The 18524-nt window shown below is 50.1% G+C and overlaps 1 protein-coding gene across 6 annotated transcripts in view; it reads left to right on the forward strand.

Moving 5' to 3' along the window:
* The first annotated feature begins 6332 nt into the window (after positions 1-6332).
* The window catches only part of RYR1 (ryanodine receptor 1), a 125227-nt gene continuing 113035 nt past the window's right edge, over positions 6333-18524 (forward strand). For 4 of the 6 annotated variants that reach the window (XM_084905623.1, XM_084905625.1, XM_084905624.1 and 1 more), the window contains exons 1-11: positions 6335-6536; positions 12493-12612; positions 13566-13670; positions 14684-14758; positions 14839-14917; positions 15265-15377; positions 15696-15789; positions 16858-16951; positions 17094-17168; positions 17636-17792; positions 17916-18080. In XM_084905623.1, the coding sequence (XP_084761749.1) occupies positions 6489-6536; positions 12493-12612; positions 13566-13670; positions 14684-14758; positions 14839-14917; positions 15265-15377; positions 15696-15789; positions 16858-16951; positions 17094-17168; positions 17636-17792; positions 17916-18080 (1125 nt within the window). In that variant the 5' untranslated portion in view covers positions 6335-6488. Of the gene's footprint in view, positions 6537-12492; positions 12613-13565; positions 13671-14683; positions 14759-14838; positions 14918-15264; positions 15378-15695; positions 15790-16857; positions 16952-17093; positions 17169-17635; positions 17793-17915; positions 18081-18524 lie in introns of all 6 variants that reach the window. The other 2 variants (XR_014796923.1, XM_084905627.1) reach the window with 2 other exon arrangements.

Genomic DNA, 18524 nt, shown 5'->3' on the forward strand with positions numbered 1-18524 from the left:
CACAGCCTCGGTGTATTGGGATGATGCTCTAATCCAGTGGTCAGCAAACTGCAACCAGTGAGCCACATGTGGCTCTTTGGCCCCTTGAGTTTTTAGCAAAGGCCAGTTTAGGAGTACCCTAATTAATAGCAATGTACCTACTTATATATTTTTTTTCATTTTTTTGTACCTATCTATATAGTTTAAGTTTAAAAAATTTTCTCTCAAAAGAAATTTCAATCATTGTACTGTTGATATTTGGCTCTGTTAACTAATGAGTTTGCCAACCTCTGCTGTAACCAACTGAGCTACCCTGCCAGGGCTATCGAGGTTGGGTCTTCAACACATAAGGATGACTGAGAAAAAAAAAGAATTATTAATATCTCATGATATAATGTAAAATGACAGAATAATTTTATATTTAATATAAAATTCTAAGGAAAAACTTACTATTTAATACATAAAACTTACATGTATATTATATAATGTATAATATGTAAACACATAACTGTATTGTACTATATAATTACATAAGCCTAAATATATAATTATCCATTTTATAATTCAACAATATGATACAAACATATGCTATATATTACAATTGTATCACTATACCAATATTTTAACTATGTTACTCCTAGCAACCTATTTAACACTAGATCCAAGTGCACAAATTCATGCAGCAGTGGGGTCCCTTGGCCTGGCTTGCCGGATCTGGCCAAATCCAGTTCTCCCACATCCCCCAAGGGGTTTCAGATTACAAGAGGGTGCAGGCCAGGCCGAGGGAACCCAGCAGCAAGAGTACACATTCATGGTAAGGAAGGGACCATCTTTTCTTCCATTTCACAGAGAGCAAACTGAGACTGAACGGGGAGTTTGAGGGACCCCCCAGGAGGCCCTCAAAGGCTGCCCCTGGTGGTCAGTGCATGTCATAACATGTGGTTAAGCAGCCTTAGCATATCAGCATATTATGCTTTGATTGGTTGAATGGATGAACGGACGACTGGACACTTAGCATATTAGTCTTTTATTATGTAGGATTTTATGTATAGTTTTATTTAACTGTAAAATATTGTTTTATGTAACTTAATAGATACCATTACATTTTAACAATGATAATAATTTTAATAGATCCCTGTATCAATCAGTTACCATGTTGGTTTCCTCATCAAAATTTCCCCAAGTCCCCATTAGTTAGAAACTATTCTAAATTAACCCAATTGTCAGATGAGGAAACTGAGACCCAGAGGCATGAAGTTGCCTGTCTGGCAGGAGGCCGAAGTAGATGAGGCTTCTGTGTTGGGCCCCCAAGTCCCACAGCTGCATGTGTTTTTTTTAGAAAATATGTTTTTAGCCCTGGCTGGTTTGGCTCAGTGGATAGAGCGTCAGCCTGAGGACTGAAGGGTCCCGGGTTCGATTCCAGTTGGGGGCATGTATGTCGGTTGTGGGCACATCCCCAGTAGGGAGTGTGCAGGGGGTAGCTGATCTATGTTTCTCATTGATGCTTCTAACTCTATCCCTCTCCTTTCCTCCCTGTAAAAAAAAAATCAATAAAATATATTTTTTAAAAAGAAAGAAAAAATATGTTTTTATTAATTTTTTTAGAGAGAGAGGAAGAGAGAGGGAGAGAGAGAAACATTGATGGGAGAGAAACATCGATGGCTGTCTCCTCCATGCTCCCTACTGGGGATGGAGCCCACAACTCCGGCATGTGCCCTAACTGGAAATCGAATCAGCAACCTCTTGGTACATGGACATTGCTCAACTCACTGAGCCGCACAGGCAAGCACCATAGCTGCCTGTTTAGGAAACTGTAAAGGCCCTCCACACCTGCTCCCAAGAAGAAGCTGGTTACCACTCTCAGGTCTTCTATTTAGAAAGCCCAGAGTGCTCAACTTGCATTAAGCAGTGGCCCAGCTAGTCAGGTGGCCTCAGCAGCTCAGGTGACCCCTGCAGAAAGGGAGGGTTAGAACTCTGGACATGGGGAAGGGGGTTTTGTTATAATTGGAAGATTTTATGCAAATATTGAAACAATAAAGCAGAATGGTTAAGAATCCTGGCTTTGCCGAGACCGGTTTGGCTCAGTGAATAGAGTGCCAGCCTGCGGACTGAAGGGCCCCAGGTTTGATTTCAGTCAAGGGCATGGACCTTGGTTGCGGGCATATCCCCGGTGGGGGTGGTGCAAGAGGTAGCTGATCGATGATTCTCTTTCATCGATGTTCCTAACTCTCTATCCCTCTCTCTTCCTCTCTGTAAAAAATCAACAAAATATATATTTAAAAAAAAAAAAAAAAAAAAAAAAAAAGAGGAGAATCCAAGATGGCTGCTTGGGTAGACACCTAACAGCACACAACAATTTCAATGGAATACAACTAAAATGTAGAGTGGACATCACCCAGAGCTACAGGTAGTCGACTGACTGAAAATTCTACAACAAGAAGGAAAGAGAAAACCAGAAGGAAAATCAGAGGAGCTGAAAAAAAGCCTAAGGTACGGAGACATGCTGCGCGCTCGCACACACGTGCGCAGAGAGGTCGCAGCTGGAGAGGAGAAGAGGGCTGGGTGCTGCCCCACGTTCCCTAGCAGGAAGGAAATAAAACCCCCAGCCTGGGCTGAACCCCCGAACGGGCAGCGCTGAGCCCCAAGTTATGGGCCAGACCCTGGGGACCCAGGCTCCGTCAGGGGGAGACGGGGCTGTGAGGTGGAATCCCAGGCGAGCAGCGAAAAGCAGGGCGCGCGCACATTGCGCACAGAGGACTGAATGTTGACTCTGATGCTAGATTACCCTAGCCGGAAGGAACAGGGCCTCTGGCGGCGCTGAGCCTCAGTCCGGACTGCTCTGAACCCCAGTTCTGGGCCAATCCCTGGGGACCCAGGCTCAAGTAGAGGGAGATGGGGCTGTGAGGTGGAGTCCTGGGAGAGGGGCGAAAGGCTGAGTCCCCGGAGTCACGCACATTGCTTGCAAGGGAAGGAATGTTGACTCTGATGTGGGATTGCCCTGGAGGGAAGGAAACGGGAGCCCCGGCTGTGTTGGGCCCCAGTTTCGACTGCTCTGAACCCCAGTCCTGGACCAGACCCTGGGGACCCAGGCTCGAGCAGGGGGAGACGGGGCTGTGAGGCGGAATCCCAGGGGAGTGGCGAAAAGCGGAACCCCCAGAGTCGCACACACTGTGTGCAGAGGACAGTCTGTTGATTCTGATCCTAGACTCCCCTAGCAAGAAAGAGAAAAAAAAGCTCCAGACTGGAGGAATGCGACAGGGAGCAGGAGCCCCTGCCGGACACCGGCCAGCCGGGCGCTGGGCGATGGGGTCCCCTGGCGGGGGGGGGTGCCCCTGAGCCTTCGACCTCTGAGCTCGGGCAATGGAGCCAAGGCCGGGGGCTGCTTCCTGGGCGGCGCTGACCCCGGCAACAGGCTGGAGCAGTGCGGGAGCTCACGGAGAACAAAGGGGTGCCACAGGCCAACCTGCTGAGCTCCCAGGACAAGGAGGAAGAAACCAAAGAAGTTCTCAATGTGAAGAAATCAAGTGAGAGCAAAAGATAGTAAAATTACTTAAGAAAGAATACAAAGAAGATCTTGAAAAATCAAAGACTAAGTCAGAACTCAACTCACCAGCCAACATTGCAACATATATGCGTTTAAAAAAAAAAAAAAAAAAAAAAAAGGACAGAATGTTGGAACAGCGGCGGCCAGGCCTAGAGTGCCCAAGCACAAGGCAGTGGCAACCGGGCCCGGAGCAGCAACGGCCAGGACCAAGAGCAGCAGCAGCCAGAACCAGAGCAACAACAGCCAGCACTGGAGCAGCCAGACCTGGGGCAGTGGCAGCCAGGCCTGAGGCGGAGGCAGCCAAGCCCAGGGTGGCCAGTACAGGAACACCCAGACCCAGAGTGGCTGGGCCAGGAGAAGCCGGGCCCAGAGCAGCCGGGTTGGGAGCAGCCAGGCCCAGAACAGCAGTAGCCAAGCCCGGAGCAAACAGGCTGGGAGCGGCCAGACTCGGAGCGGCTGGGCCCGGGGCAGCCTGGCCCAGAGCAGCCGGGTCGGGTGCGGCCAGGCCCAGAGTAGCAGCTGCCAGGCTGGGAGCAGCCAGGCCTGGAGCAGCCGGGTCTGGTGCGGCCAAGCCCAAAGCAGCGGCTGCCAGGCTGGGAGCGACCAGGCCCGGAGCAGCTGGGCCCAGAGCAGCCGGGTCGGGTGCAGCCAGGCCCGGAGCAGCAGCAGCCAAGTCCAGAGCAACTAGGTCGGGAGCGGCAGTGACCAGACCCGGAGCAGCTGGTTGTGGAATGAACCAGAGCAACAGAGGCCAGGCCAGGAGCAGCCAGGCCCGGAACAGCTCGTCCCACGGCTGCCTCTCAGACATGGCTGGAAACTTTTGTGGGAACTTGAGGGTCTGCTGAATCAAGTGATCAAGGCTTAGATCTGGATGTGTTGAGTTAGTATAGGGCTGGGGTGTTGATCTGTGAGTGCCTTGGGTGGGGCCTGGATGAGGCTGGTTGACCTATTTGGAAATGTCTTTTGTGTGAAATGTATCATTGGGCATGTGGAGGTATTATTGATAGGAGAAAATGCTAAGTAACTGATTTACTATCTGAAAAGGGATTTACTATCGGAGAAAGGGAGGGAGGAAGAGACTGAACATAAACTGCACCTATGGATGAGGACAATGGGGGATGGGGAGGGGACGGAGGGTGGGGTGGGAACCTGGTGGAGGGGGGAAGAAATGAGGAACCTTTGTAATCATATGAACAATAAAGATTGATTTAAAAAAATAAAAATAAAAAAAATAAAAATGTAAGAATCACTTTAAAAAAAAAAAAAAGTAAACCAAGCTCAAAGATTAAGAGTAATTGGTTAATGAGTTATGGTTTTAATTTTATTCTTGCTTTTAAATATTTTCTAAATTTTCAAATGAACACATATTAAAATAAAAAAATTTTAAATAAAAAAAAAAGTTACTATAAAAAAAAAAAAAAAGAATCCTGGCTTTTTTCCTAGCCATTTTGGCTCAGTGGATAGAGTGCTGGCCTGTGGACTAAAGGGTCCCAGGTTCAGTTCCATCAAGGGCACATACCTTGGTTGCAACCCCCATCCCTGGCCCTGGTCAGGGCACCATCTGTGGGAAGCAACCAATAAATGTGTCTCTCTCACATCGATGTTTCTCTCTCTCTCTGTCTCTTCCCCTCACTTCCACTCTCAAAAAATCAATGGAAAAATATCTTCAGGTGAAGATTAAAAATAAAATTCTGGTTTTGGGTTCAAATCCCAGTCTCAGTCTCTATGTGACCTGGGACAAGTCACTCCACTTCTCTGTGCTCAACTTTCCTTATCTGTAAAATGGGCACAGTAAGTGTATGGCTTCACCATACTGTTGTGAGAACTACATCATTTTATTTGTGTCCTTAAGAGTATACCTGGTAAGGACCACACAGTTTTATTTCCTCCTCTAAACCATGTGAACAATAGCAGGATTGTTGTGAAACTAAATGAGATGCATAAAAAGACCTAAGCCCAGGGCCTCGAATGCAACATGTACACAGAAGACCTCTGCTATGGCTATTGTTCCTGCCTCATCAGTTTTTTTTTTTTTTAATATACATTTTATTGATTTTACACAGAGAGGAATTGAGAGGGATAGAGAGTTAGAAACGTGATGAGAGAGAAACATTGACCAGCTGCCTCTTGCACACTCCCTACTGGGAATGTGCCCGCAACCAAGGTACGTGCCCTTGACCGGAATCGAACCCGGGACCTTTCAGTCCGCAGGCCGACGCTCTATCCACTGAGCCAAACCGGTTTCGGCCTCATCAGTTTTTATAATAATAATGGTGATAATAATAATAATAATAATAATAATAATAATAATAATAGCAGCACTTACATAATCTTTACACTGGTTCTGTTTTAAGTGCTGTAAATAAATTATCTCATTTAATCCTTGCAACAGCCCTGTGAGATAAGTACCATTAATATCCTTCTTCCCAGTTGGGGAATCTCAGGCACGGGAGGTGAAGTGACTTGTCCAAGGTCACACAGGGGAGTCACAAGGCTGGCTCAGAGTCCCTGCTTTCAGTCACTGAGTGTGCTGCGCCCTGAAGTCCGGAGGCCTCGTGCTCATCAGCCTCTGCAGTGCGGAGCCACCAGCGGATCCCGTTCCGCCTCAGCTTGCTCCCGGTGAAACGGAGAGAGAGGGTCCCTTCCTCACCCCGAATGTGTGCGGAGAGCAGCTGCCTTCTGGACACTCCCCTGGCGCCTCTCCCACCAGCGCGGGCCAGGCCGCGGGCCTGTGGGCGGGGCGGGGCGAAGGGGCGGGTCCCAAGCGCCGGCCTAACGGGAGCCCGGGGGCGGGGACCTCCTTCCAGCTCCACCGGCGCGCGGTCCTCCTCGCAGTTCCATCTGCCTCGCGGGTTCCTCCGGTGTCCCCGGAGGTCTCCGACCCAGCCCGCCCGCAGCCCGCCCAGCCCGAGGCTCCTTCTTCCCATCCCTACACCTCGGCGGTGTCCCCTCGGGCCCCGACACCATGGGAGACGGAGGAGAGGGCGAGGATGAGGTCCAGTTTCTGCGGACGGTGCGTATCGCTGTCAGGGGGACTCGGGGCTCCTCCTCGGGCTCCTCTGCGCTCTCTGTCCTGCCTGCTGTGGTCTCTGAGACTCAGGTCTCTTCCTCTGTCCCTCTGGGTGAGCGTCCCTCAGTCGTCTTTCTCAGGTCCCCCCCGCCCCCGGCCCCCCGCCCGGTTTCACCACAGAGAATTAGCCGACTTCGGGGAGGGGGTCGTGGGCCGCCCTCTCTTATGCCATTAGCGGCTTGTCTGGGAGAAGGGGGCCGGTGGGGAATACCCCTCTCATCACCTGGACGCAGCACTTGGGGAAGGTAGTTCTAATTCCTGAGCTTAATTTAGCACCACCACCACCCGCCCCCCCCCCCCCCCATCCTAGCCCTTATTCTCTTCTTGCTCCAGACTCTGACCTACTTAAATTTTCGAGAAGGGAGCTGGGGTGGCTGGAAACCCTAAGTTCTTTGCACTCCCAGCCCTTGAGGGCCTCCTGAGCGTCCCTCAGCTCCTGGTCTTCCTTTCCTACCTTGGTTTTGGGAAGGAGGGTGAAATGGCTGTTGATAACCTCTGGCCATGTCGTTCCCTATTGGTCTCTTTAGATTGTCTCTGTGTCTCTGTCTCCCTGTCTCTGTCTTTGTCTTTTGGTTTCAGACCCTCTGTCTCTCACTCGTCTCTCTAGCGCTGGCCCCACATCTCTGATCCCCTGCTGGGGGCAGGGATGGGAATTGGAACAACAGGTGTCTCTCCCAGAATAGCCGCTCTTTGGGGGCTGGGCAGGGGACAGGGAGATGATGGGGGGGAGGGGCTGCCTAACTCGAGTCCTTCCTAACTTTCCCTCCCAGTGGCGCAGCTGGATGAGGAGTGTGAGTATGGAAGGAGATGTTCTCTCTTTTGGGCCAGGTCTGCTGACCCTGCACTAGCTCCTCCCCTCCCCCTCTGGGCCCTGGGAAATGCTGACACAGAATTCCGGCTAGGACCATGGCTGTAAGGTTTTGTTTCCTGGGAGGGAGGAGCAGACAGCTGGGGCTGACAGTGAAGGGTAGGAACAGCTGAGCATGCAGCCAGGGGAGGAGTCCTAGCTTCACCCTAGACTCTTGCCCCAGCTCCAGTCCCTTCCACTGGGTTGGGTTCTCCTCTCCTCTTGGGCCCTAATGAGATGGTGGCCAAGGCCATCAGCCCCTGAGCTTCTCTATGTCAGACCCGTGCTTGTGCCCAGGACCTCTGAAGCATCTAATTATATCCTCGATGCCTATCTTCTGAGCTAGGGCCCTATCTTTATCTCTCTGGGAGATTTAAGGAAACCAAGGTATGAGTGGAACAACTTGCCCAAGGTCAAGGCCAAGAAGAATAATTTCTAGATGCCCATGGGGCCCAGCACTCCTGCTTTCACAGAGTGGGTGTTTTTCCCAGAACTTTATTGATGCTGTGTGGTGGTTCTCTCTAACCTTTTATACCTCATTTCACCAGTAAGAAATATTTTCTATTGTAACCTGGGACATGTACTTATATACATACATTATTTAAAAACCAACTTTGTTGAGATATAACTGACATGCAATAATTGCACCCATATTAGGTGTTACAATACAATGAGTTTTGACAAACTGTACACAGTTATGTAATCAGTATCATAATTAAGACAGAACATTTCCTTTACCCTAAAAAGTTTTCTTGCTCTTTGCAGTAATCAACCTGTCCATTTACTTTGTCACTATAGATTCCATTAGTCATTCCAATGTTTCATATACAATTCATGCTCATTTGTCTTGCTTCTTTTGCTCATCCATGTACCATTTCAGAGAGGAAGGGATAGGGAGAGAGAGATAGAAACATCATCGATGAAAGAGCATCATTGATTGGCTGCCTCTTGCACGCCACCCTACATGAGCCCGCAATCCTGGCATGTGCCCTGACCAGGATTTGAACCATGATCTGATTCATAAATTGATGCTCAACCACTGAGCCACACTGGTTGGGCAAAAGTTCTTTTTTTCTTTCTTTTAATTCATTATTTTATTTTTTGGTTAATCCTCGCCCGAGAATATTTTTCCATTGATTTTTAGGGAGAGTGAAAGAGAAAGGGAAAGGTAGAGAAAAACATAAATATGAGAAACATATGGATTGGTTGCCTCCAGCATGAGCCCTGATGAGGGCCCAGCCTGCAACTAAAGTGAAATCTGCAACCAAGGTATGTGCTCTTGACCTGACCGGAATCAAACCCAGGACCCTTTGGTTTACAGGCTGACACTCTATCCAGCCAAACCAGTAGGGCTCTTTAAGATGCTGGGAAGTATTTCAATTGTGTGAATATAGCACAATTTGTTTATCAATTCACCTGCTGATGGCTTCCGTCAATTCATGTTATTATGGACAAATTAGGTACACACACACACACACACACACACACACACTTATTTTTAACTGAAGGTTTATGAAATTTCTGAAACCTACAGAAATTTCATAAACTGTAGGTTTATGAAGCATGATGGGCAAGTTGTTATTTTCTGTTCTTATTATTTCCCTTTTTAAGTATGGTGCCCATGGACCCCTAAACTAATTTCCTTTCCTTTAGATGTGTGGTGGCCTCTAGCCCCTTTTCCCCCACCCCTCTTCCCCAGGCTGGGCTTTCTTAAAGCGTGGCCATGTCAGAACCTCCTGAGGTGGTTAATGGCCCAGATTCCCTGCTCAGGCAGAGCCAATGAATCAAACTCTTGGTGTTGGGTGGAGGTGGGAAACTGGCACAGCAAGGAAGCTGCATTTTATTTTATTTTAAAGTACCAACATTTTAAAAATATATATATTTTATTGATTTTTTACAGAGAGGAAGGGAGAGATATAGAGAGCTGGAAACATCGATGAGAGAGAAACATCGACCAGTTGCCTCTTGCACACCCCCTACTGGGGATGTGCCCGCAACTCAGGTACATGCCCCTTGACCGAATCGAACCTGGGACCCTTCAGTCCGCAGACCAATGCTCTACCACTGAGCCAAACCGGTTTCGGCAGGAAGCTGCATTTTAACCAAGCACCTCTCTTCATTCCTTTTTGTTTTTTTAAAATATATTTTTATTGATTTCAGAGAGGAAGGAAGAGGGAGATGATGAGAGAAAGTCATTGATGAGAGAAAGTCATTGATTGGCTGCCTCTGGCACATCCCCCACTGGGGATGGAGCCTGCAACTCAGGCATGTGACCAGACCAGGGAATCAAACCATATCCTCCTGGTCCCTCCCTTTATTCTGATCCAAGAGAAAGTTAGAGAACCACTGCTGTAGCCATTCTCTGGTTCATGTCTGGCTTTGCCATTTGCCTGCTTCCAAACTTTGGGCAGGTGATTTTTATTTTTCTCTCCAAGCTTTAATTTTCTAGTCTGAAAAAATGGGGACAAGGATTGATTCAGCAGCAAATATATTAAAATTAACAAGGGGGCCTTTGGCTCAGTGGATAGAGTGTTGGCCTGCCTACTGAAGGGTCCCAGGTTTGATTCTGGTCAAGGGCACATATCTTGGTTGTAGGCTCAATCAGGGTGCGTGTGGAAGGCAATCAATCAATGTGTCTCTCTCACATTGATGTTTCTCTCTCTGTCTATCCCCCCACCTTCCACTCTCTCTAAAAATCAATGGAAAAATATCCTTGGGTGAGGATTAACAACAACAAAAAACAACAAACAAACCACACACACACACACACACACACACACACACACACAAAATGGGGACAAAAAGTCTGTACCATAAGGGCTCCAGGGGTCTGTGCAGCTCTCTCTGAGCTCATCTCTCCCATCTTCCTTTGTTCCTGCTGCCACCATCCTATCCCTCTTGCTCTTCCTCAACACCCTCGGCCCCTCCAGCCACAGGCCTTTGAACAGGTTGCCCCTTCTTCCCCCAGAGATCATGAGGCCTGATTCCTCCTCATTATTTGGATAAAGTTTATGGTTGGGGATAAAGTATTAGGCTCAGCTCAAATGTCACCTCCTTGGAGAGGCTGTCACTTCATCCTCTCACTGATGTCATCCCTACTCCAAAAGCCACTCTCTTACATCACCCTGGGAATTTTTTCCATTACACTTACGACTGACATTTAAATTATGAACCTATTCACCTGTTTATTGTGTCTCCCCTCCTCTTGCTCTGGATAGACAGACTCAGGGCTGCCTGGGTGGGTCAAAGCCCAGGACTGGAACATGTTTGTGTGATACCCTGGAAGGACTGGAGACTGTGCAATCTCAGGCAGGATGCCTGAGCTCATTGAATCAGTTTCCTCAGCTACAAGATGGAATAACCACTGCCTTCCTCAGCAGAGAAGAGCTGTGGTCGCCATAATTTTTTATTGAGACTTCTATCAGTGAAAACACTGAGCACTCCCCATGAACACTGTACTGGTTATAAAGGTAGATGTGGGCTACTATAGTCATGTATGAAGAGGTAGTCTAGTGTTCTAAGAGAGTGACATACAGAGTTGGGATCAAGTACCAGCTATGTCATATGACAGCTCTGTGACTTCAGGCAAATTGCTTCACCTCTCTGGACCTCAGTTTCCAAAGGTTCACATAATAAGACTTACTTTACATGGTTGTTGTGAGGAATCAATGAGTTAACTTCTTAGAATGGGATCCACCACATGAAAATGCATCTATTGTACTTAAAATTTTAATTTATAATCTTGAAATCATTTCAAACTTAGAGAAAAGTTGCAAGGTTAGTTCAAAGAGTTCCCATATAGCCTTCAGTCATTTTCATTAAATGTGAAGATTTGGCATATCTGCTTCCCCCCTCTGTCTCTCCATATTTTTCCCCCTGAACTGTTGTAGCTGTTTTAGGGTAAGTTGTGAACATGATACCCTTAACCCTAAAAACTGTAGTGGCTGTTTCCTAAAACACAAGGATGTCTCTTACAAATCACAGTACAATTATCAACATCAGGAAAATTAGTATTGTGATGACACCATTAGCTAATTCACAGTCCTTATTCAACTTTGACCAATTGCTGAAGCATCATCTTTTGTGGCATTTCCCCTCCACCCAGGAACTAGTCCAGGCTTTGGCATCACGTTCAGATGTCATTAGAAAGCACTCCTTAAAGAATAGCTTTTGAAAAAAATATATTTTTATTGATTTCAGAGAGAAATGGAGAGGGAGAGAGAGAGAGAAATATCAATGATGAGAGAGAATCACCGATCGGCTGCCTCCTGCATGCCTCCTACTGGGGATTGAGCCTGAAACCCTCGACCAGAATTGAACTTGGGAACCTTCAGTCTGCATGTCAATACTCTACTCACTGAACTGAACTGTCTAGGGCAATGGCTTTGTGTGTGTGTGTGTGTGTGTGTGTGTGTGTGTGTGTGTGTAATTATTATTTTTTTTCAGAGAGAGGAAGGGAGAGAGAGAAACACTGATGAGAGAAATATCTATCAGTTGCCTCTGGCATGCACCCAAATTGGAGATTAAACCCTCAACCTGGTTTCGTGCCCTGATGAGGAGTAGAACCCATTATCTTTTGGTGTACTGCACTATGCTCCAACCAACTGAGCCACACTGGCCAGAGCAACAATTTTGGGTATTAAGAGAAATTAAATACACAAAAGAGAAATTAAAGGAGGCTGAGCTTAAAAGCCATTGGACTTGATGTATTCAGACTTCCCACCCTCAATGGCTCACCTTGAAGACCCACCTGGAGGGCCTCTGGAGCCAGCTAGACTGAGGCTCAAATCCCAGCTCCTCCTTTTAGTGGTGTGGTCTTGGACAGACCATGCCTCCGCTTTGAGCCTCAGTTTCCCATATTAAAATGGGATGACACTAGCTCCCATTTCATGGGGATGTTAGAAGTATGTGGAGCATTCAGTACGGGCACCTACTTTATTGCAAGGTGGGTCTCTCTTTCATGGGGACAAGGGTGGGGTGAGTGGCACGGTATGTAGTGTCTGTGGGGTGAGGGTGAGTGCTAGGGAGCCCTGAACCCCCATCCCTCCCCAGGATGATGAGGTGGTCCTACAGTGCAGTGCCACCGTGCTCAAGGAGCAGCTTAAGCTCTGCCTGGCAGCCGAGGGCTTTGGCAACCGCCTCTGCTTCCTGGAGCCTACCAGCAATGCTCAGGTCAGCACGGGAGCGAGGGCAGGGGTCAGGGGGAGAGGGGTCTAAAGGGGCACAGATATGTGGCCCAAAGAAGGATGGTCTGGAAATCTGAAGAGAGGGTGCTGATGGGAGAGAAAATGGAGGGGGCTAAAAGGAAAAGGGAGCTGGGTTTGAGGAGGGAGGGACCAGGGTCTTAGGAGGCAGGTGTCTGAGGTGGCAGAGGGGCTTGAATATGATGTGACAAGGCCTGGAGGGGCAGGAGGATGCTAGCAAGGAACTGAGGTGGGAGTGTGGGTGGGGGTTGAGGCTGAGAGGTGGAGGGTGCCTGGGGTCTGAGGGTGAGGTGGACTCAGGTCTGAGAGAGGAGGTGACCTGGGGGATAGGGTGAGGGCTGGGAAAGGGAGGGGACATGGCATCTGATGGGGGAAAGGGCCAGGGTCTGCAGGGGACAGAGAGCCTTGGGTTCAAGCAGGAGTGTGTCTAGGAGTTGAGGTAACGGGTGGAAGACTGAGGGGGTGGCTACAGGTGCCCTCCTGCGATTTTGAAGCAGTGTTCACAGTGTCCATGTAGGAGGCAGGAACTGGTCTGCACGGGGACAGCAGGAGGGGGGCTCCCTCTGGGGTTGGAGAGGTTTGAGTTGCCTGCAGGGGAAGCGGAGGAGCCCTGGAGTTGGGCCAATGCAGTGTGTCTAAGGATGGAGGCGTCTTCTGAGATTAGGTGGGGTGTGGGGTGTCTGAGCAGGAGAGTAGCGTGGAAGCTTCTGTGGGGTTCAGAAAGGGTTCAGATGTTTGAGGGAGGAGGCACAGCAGAGGTGTTCTCTGTGATATTGGTGAGGATTCAGGTGTCTGAAGCAGGAGGCAGAGGGCAGGGCTTGGAGGGTTGGGGTCGAGTCTGGGTGTCCATATTTAGAGGGGAAGGGGTATGCCAGATCTTTGGGCCTGCAGGCCCTCTGCTCACATCTCACCCCCCTCCAGAATGTGCCCCCCGATCTGGCCATCTGTTGCTTTGTCCTGGAGCAGTCGCTGTCCGTCCGAGCCCTGCAGGAGATGCTGGCCAACACTGTGGAGGCCGGCGTGGAGGTGAGGCTCCCCGAGCCGATGGGTGACCAGGATGGGTGGGAGGAAATGGGCTTCATTTACCATCTGCTCTTCTTCCTCTCTCTGACCCACCCCCACAGGCCCTCAATTTGGATAAGTGGGTAGGTCTGGCCTTGGGTGTCACCTGTCCTTCCCACCTCTTCTGAGCCCAGTCTGCCTCTTGGGCTCACATCCTGCATTTGAGGCTGGGGTTATGGACCCCAGTACAGGCCAGGAAAGAAGGAAGGAAAGAAGGAAGGAAGGAAGGAGATGGGGGTTCTGAACCCCCTGTTCCCACTACCTGTACTTCCTCCTCTTTCCCATCCTTTCCCTGACCCTGATCCCAGCTCTTCTCCGCATGGGACCTCTTCCCTCCCCTCTCTTATCCCAAGTGTGGGTCCCCTCCGGTCCAGGAGTGGGTCCGCCATGTGATCATGTGGCCCCATCACATGGCCCCCTCAGAGCATGGGCATGAAAGAGCTGGGATGGAAGGCCTGGTGCCATCAAATGACACGGGGGGGGGGAGGGGGGTAGAGTCTCCTTGTGGCAGTACAGGGCAGGTCTCTGCAGGTGATGTTCAAATCTTTAACAACTGGCAGGACTGTACCGTGACACCAGCTGCCGCCAGCCATGATGCGACAGGTTAGAGTAGAAGGAGCTGAGGTCCGTGGGACATGAGATGCTGGGGCTTCCTGGAGTGTCCTCGGTACCTAGAGGAGGGTCCAGCCTCCCTGAGTGACTCTTGGCCTAGTTAACAAGGTGAAGGAGGCAGGGCGGACAGAGGGGGCTTTGGGGAATATAAAACTCCCCATCCACAGACTTCTCAGAGACAAGAGCCCCCACTTTCACAGGTAGGGAAACTGAGTCAAAGAATCTGTACTGGTCTGAGCAGAGGCTTCCTTGCATCCAGGTGTGAGCATGGTATTTTATGGGGATCCTATTCCCACCTGGGATAGGCCAGATGTGTTAGGGGTCTGTTCTCACTCTGTGCGCTCATCCCCCCACACCCCGTGTAGTCATCCCAGGGCGGAGGACACAGGACACTCCTGTATGGCCATGCCATCCTGCTCCGGCATGCACACAGCAGCATGGTGAGTGCATCGGCAAGAGGGCAGGGGGCAGGGAGTGCAGTGCCTTCCAGGAGGAGGCTGACCCCCCTCTATGACCCTAGTATCTGAGCTGCCTCACTACTTCCCGCTCCATGACCGACAAGCTGGCCTTCGACGTGGGACTGCAGGAGGATGCAACAGGTGGAGGAGCTGGAGGGGCAGGGTATGATAGGGACAGGACAGGACAGGCAGGAAGTTGGGGTGCAGATCTACAGAATTATGGGGTAGACATGGAAATGCGCTGGGGGTAATGAGGACTTTGAGGCAGAGAGTATCTGGGTGCGAATGGATAAATTTGGATGGGGAGACTTGGGCAAGCATGGGGGAATCGTAGGCAGAGGGTCTGAGGGCAGGAAAAGGGAACTGAGGCAGAGTTGGTGGCAGCAGTAGGAGAATTTGGAGCACAAGGCTTGGGAGGCTCAGGACAGGGAAGACCTTGGGAAGAGAATTCTGGGCAGCCACCATCCTGAGACGCCTGCCCCCCATAGGCGAAGCCTGTTGGTGGACAATGCACCCAGCCTCCAAGCAGAGGTCCGAAGGAGAAAAGGTTCGCGTTGGGGATGACCTCATCCTCGTTAGTGTCTCCTCTGAGCGCTACCTGGTGAGCAACCCCACCACCTCATGGCTACTACTGCCCCCGGGCTGGAGGCACATGGGATCCACCCCATCTCCTTATCACTGGTTAGTCTGGTCCCAAGGTCCCGACTCCCAATATCCAGGCTCTTGACCTTTGGCATTCAATTCCTGGTTTCTGACACCCCATCTCCTGACTCCATCATGGTTTCCTGATCTGTGACCTCTAATGTTCTGTCTTTCATCTGCTGGTTTCCTGGCTTCCACCTCTGGGTTTTGGCTTCTGCCTCTGGAACTGTTGGCCCATCACCATTGTCTCTGACCATCATCTCCTGGCTGCCTTCAGCACTTGTCAACAGCCAGTGGGGAGCTCCAAGTCGATGCCTCCTTCATGCAAACATTGTGGAACATGAATCCCATCTCCTCTGGCTGTGAAGAGGGTGAGGACTCCCATAATTCCAGACCCTAAACTGAGAGCCCCAACATAGACTTCCCACATTGCCTCTCAGATTCGCCCAAACAGAACCTTGTACACTCAGACCCCAAACTATGACCCTCACAATTAGATCTCCAACTGACCCCAAATCCGGAACTCAGGATCAGACTCCAAACCCAGACCCAAAGTATTAGTCCCCAAGCTGACATGTCAAACTCGGGTCCTGGAGGCCAGACCCCTAAACTCAGATCCAAGCTTAGAACATCAAATTTGGAGCTTATTCTCAACCCTAAGCCTCAGATGTCAAGCACAAGCAGCATGTGACATCAACCCCCAAACCCAGACCCCCAAATTCAAACCCTGATCCCCAAACCAAAACCCCTCATTCAGACTCTATACCAGAGCTAACCAACCTCAGACCTCCACTTTAACTTCATATCTCGAAAACCATCTCCCAGATTCAGACTCCCCAAAACATGGCCCCAACTTTGACTCCAACTCTGACACCCCAAACCTCAGAGCCCTAAGGCTCAAGCTGAGACTCAAAGGACAGATTCCAAAACTCAGGCCTGAAGTTTGAATCTCAGACTCACCAACTTCCAATTGCAAAGCTCAGACTTCCAAACCTAAACTATGACTTCAGACCCTAAATCTCAGCTATCAGCCTCAGACCTTCAAAATCACACTCAAAATTCAGATCCCAACTTTAGAGCCAGTCATCACACTTCTAAACCCAAACCCCAGGCCATGGACCATGGAACATGGACCCCAATATCAGGGAGCATGAGACCCAAATATCTAACCCTAATCTCAAATATCCAAACTCAGACCCCAGCTCTACACACCCGACCCTCAACTCGAGACCCCAAATCATAGCCCTCTACTTCAAACCTCAAACTTAGCCTAAACCTCAGACTACACTTCCTACCCTGAAATTCAGGTCTTTACCTGCAGACCCCCGCCCAGGCCCCAGCCTCCCCTGGGGGGTAAACAGGCCCCTGAACTCCTCTTTGGTTCCGGGCTTGTCTGGGGCTCCAGCCCACAGTGATCATCTTTTCTGGCTCGTCTGCAGGCTATGTGACTGGGGGCCATGTCCTCCGCCTCTTCCATGGACACATGGATGAGTGTCTGACCATTTCCCCCGCTGACAGTGATGACCAGCGCAGGTCTGGATGGGGGACAAGAAGGCATGGGGTTTCAGGGTGGGGGCAGGGAAGATGCAAAGGTCAGTTGGGGGGCTGAGGTAGGGATCAGATTCTGGGGGACTGGAACCTGAACTCCTGACCTCACTCTCTCTCATGTCCCCAGGCTTGTCCACTATGAAGGGGGAGCTGTGTGTACCCATGCCCGCTCCCTCTGGAGACTGGAGCCTCTGAGAATCAGGTGGGGGCACTGGGTTGAGCTGAGGGAGGGGACTGTGTCTGGGGGGAATCTGGAGGGGAAAACTAAGGAAGAGACTTGAGAGTTTTGAGGGGAAATCTGGGGAGCCCAAGAGGGCAATGAAGTCTTCAGGGTCCTAGAATCCTGGAGGAAAAGGAGGTCTTGGGAGTTGTGGGGGTGCTGAGGGAGAGGTTAGAGGGTTCTGAGTGAAAATGTGGGGAGTGGAGAGGGATAAGATGATAGGTCTGGGGAAACTGGGGGCGCTAGAGACATCTGTGGAGCCAAGAGGAGGCTGTGAAGGCCCAAGAGAAGATGATTAGGGTTCCTGAAAGGGTTTGGGGATTCTAAGGAAGACTTGAAGAAAGTTTGGAGCATCCTGGAAAGGGGCTTGAGGAGGTTTGAACCAAGACCATAGTCTTCATGGGAGGATTGCAGCTGGTCTCTGACCTTCTTGCCCTCACCCTCCACAGCTGGAGTGGGAGCCACCTTCGCTGGGGCCAGCCGCTTCGCATCCGCCATGTCACCACGGGGCGGTACTTGGCACTCACTGAGGACCAGGGTCTGGTGGTGGTTGATGCCAGCAAGGCCCACACCAAGGCCACCTCCTTCTGCTTCCGCATCTCCAAGGTTGGTGGGGTCAGAGTGTCCTCCCTCACCTGGAGCCCCAAATTCCATCTCAGCAGTCTCTCCGTGGGGCTCCCCTATTAACCGCACAGCAGAGGAGCTAACTTCTGTCCCCTGTCCCTGCAGGAGAAGCTGGATGTGGCCCCCAAGCGGGACGTGGAAGGCATGGGTCCCCCTGAGATCAAGTATGGGGAGTCGCTGTGCTTTGTGCAGCATGTGGCCTCAGGCCTGTGGCTCACCTATGCCGCTCCGGACCCCAAGGCTCTGCGGCTCGGAGTGCTCAAGAAGAAGGTGGGCACCGGCAAGGAGAGAAAGGAGACGGGGTGCGGGAGGGGGGTTCCTGCTTGAGCCTTCAGAATATCAGGTGTTTGAAGATGAGAGAAAGAGGCAGGCTGAGAGAGAAACAAAAATTGAGAGAGAGGAAAAAAATGAAGAGAAATATATGTTGTTAATACATGTGGAGAAGAGAGAGCGAAATATAGACACAGGGAAAGGCATAGATAAATACAATATGGAGACAGAAAAATAGAGAAAGACAGATGGAAAAGACAGAGAGTGACAAACAGACGGAGAATGACATTCAACAAATTAATGAGTATCCAAGTGTGTGTGTGTGTGTGTGTGTGTGTAAATATAGGCCAGCTACAGAGACTTATTCCCAGCCCCCCACCTCCCCATTTCTCAGAACTGGTGAATAAACTGCTTTTAATGAAGTACATAGCTATATAACTGAAG

The sequence above is a fragment of the Pipistrellus hanaki genome (genome assembly GCF_964339955.1).
Source record: "Pipistrellus hanaki genome assembly, chromosome: 15".
In the NCBI taxonomy this organism is placed as follows: Eukaryota; Metazoa; Chordata; class Mammalia; order Chiroptera; family Vespertilionidae; genus Pipistrellus; species Pipistrellus hanaki.